Here is a 2,596-nt window from a genome sequence, read left to right on the forward strand (position 1 = left end):
TTAATTTTTATATAATAAATTTTTAAAATTAAATTACTAAATAATACCAGATTTTTAATCACAGTAACAGATTATTGGATCGTGATCCACGATCTAGAAATTTTAATAAAAATAGAATTTAGTATTTAAATTAATTTATAAATAAATATTATTTAACAGTTAACTAAAATCCCTATTTTAATGGAAACTGCAATTCGAGATTGATTCTACGAAGATTCTTGTTTTGGTAAAATGTTAAGTCTGATTCTTCGAGATTTTAAATAAACATTTATTTGACTGCCACTAATTTGAGTTTTGCAATTAACGTTGTTGCAGAAAAATGCTTCAAAATGATGATGATGCTATGTCTTGCTCGAAGAATGAGTTGTTAGGAGAAGATGTGGTAGATGATGAGGTAGATGATGAGGATGAGGATGATGATGATGATGATAAGTTTAGTGGTATCGGTGATAGTTTTGAGTATGATACCACTAATGGTTCTGATGAAGATCACGACGATCTGCAGGAAGAAACTTCAAAATTGCAAATGGAATCAAGTCAATTAACCATTCATGTGGGTCAAGAATTTAAGAGTAAGAGAGAGCTGCAATGGAGGCTGAATATGCTTAAACTAGAAGAAGACTTCCACTTTCGAGTTTACAAGTCAGAGCCATCTCTTCTTGTGGTTAAGTGTAATGGTGATAAAAGATGCAAATGGATGGTAAGAGCATCAAAAATAGACTCCACTTGTGAACGTTTTACAGTACGGAAATACGTATCGGTACATACGTGTCCCTTGGAATCAAGAAAACCTGGAAGAGTGACAGCAAGATTTATCAGCCAACTTTTTGAGAATGACCGAGGCGAAGATGGCCATAACAGCAAACCAGCTGATATTAGTAGCATGATGCTCATCAAATATGGTTTTGAGATGAAGTATTGGAACTCATGGAAATCACTAGAACATATGAAAGAATCAGTAAGGGGTACAGCAGAAAGTGGATATGAGCGTCTCCCAGCTTATATTCATTTGATCAAGAAATACAACCCTGGAACAATAGCGCATCTTGAGAAAGACGTCAATGACAGGTTCAAGTATTTGTTTATTTCATTCGGTGCATGTATACAAGGATTTAAATTCCTGAGGAAAGTAATTGTGGTGGATGGGAGTTTTCTAAAAGGAAAGTATGAGGGGCTTTTGTTAGTTGCAACTGCGCAAGATGGTAACTATAAGATTTTTCCCATTGCATTTGGAATTGTTGATTCTGAAGATAATGCTGCTTGGGAATGGTTTTTCAATAGATTGAGAGAAGTGATACCCGATAGCCCCGACTTGGTTATAATTTCTGACAGACACAAGTCTATTGCAAAAGCCATTACAAAGGTATATCCAGCTGCTCGACGTGGAATATGCACATACCACCTGAAGAAAAACATCATCACCAAGTTTAGAGGGAGTGAAAATTTGGGTTTGGTGAAACAAGCTGCAAACGCGTATAGTTTGCCAGAATTTGAAGATGCATTTCGTCAGATTCGTCATGACAATCCAAGATTAGCTAATTATTTAGAGAAAGCTGGTGTCACTTTATGGTCTCGTGCTCACTTTTCAGGAAATCGGTATAACGTTACCACTAGCAACATTGCTGAATCTATCAATGGTGCATTGAAAAAAGCAAGGGAGCTTCCAATTGTTTATTTTCTTCAGTACGTTGGGGATATGCTTAGTAGGTGGTTTTATGAGCGTCGACTGGCTGCTGCACTGTATGAGGCAAATATCACGCCTCGAGTTGACAAGATGCTGAAACGAAGATCTGTTATTGGGAAGCACTTAAAAGTGCATCCAATAAATACATACCGGTTTCAGGTAAAACTACCTACTGGAGATTGTGTAGTTGACTTTGAGCATAAGACATGTACTTGTCGCAGGTTTGACGTGCACAAAATACCATGTGTTCATGCCATTGCTGCTGCTAGGAAAACATCTTTGAGATGGGAATCTCTTGTAAGTCGTCACTATACGAAAACTTGTTTGTTTGGCGCATATGCAGAGAGTATTTCTCCTATAGAAGAATGGCTTATACCGCCAGAAATCGCTGTCCAAGCATGTCGTCCTCCTAAAATGAGGAAAAGATCTGGGAGACGTAAAAAGAGAAGATATAAATCTGCATTAGAGAACGCTACACAAGCAAAACGCCCTCGGAAGAAACATGCATGCTCTAATTGTGGTGTTTCAGGTCATAATTGCAAGACATGTTTGTTATGATAAATGATCAAGTTCTGCGAGAATAAATGATGTAACTTACATCTGATGTTGTTTTAAGTTTTTAGTATTTTTTTCGTTTGAATTCTATTGTCGTTCAGTTGATAAGTTGATTTCACCATACACGTGTACTGTCTTTTGTTTTTTTTTTCAAGCATGGAATCATTTTCTCTTAATTTATGTTTTCTTTATTGCAATTAGGAACTGATTATTTGTACATTATATGTTGCTTTGCTATGAGATCGGTTTGTATAATTACTATTTTTGATAATGGGAAGCGGAAGCTGAACAAGGTACGGTGCTCCGTTTTGATGACAATAAAACAGAGCAAGGGTAGAACAGAGGTGGCGTGAGTAG

The 2,596-nt window shown here is 36.5% G+C and overlaps 1 protein-coding gene across 1 annotated transcript; it reads left to right on the forward strand.

Annotated features, from left to right (window-relative positions):
* On the forward strand, window positions 320–2,242 carry LOC104763362. Its single transcript, XM_010486742.1, has one exon. It carries the CDS (start codon window positions 320–322, stop codon window positions 2,240–2,242), a length of 1,923 nt encoding a protein of 640 aa, XP_010485044.1.

The sequence above is a fragment of the Camelina sativa genome, chromosome 18 (assembly GCF_000633955.1).
Source record: "Camelina sativa cultivar DH55 chromosome 18, Cs, whole genome shotgun sequence".
NCBI classification, from domain to species: domain Eukaryota; kingdom Viridiplantae; phylum Streptophyta; class Magnoliopsida; order Brassicales; family Brassicaceae; genus Camelina; species Camelina sativa.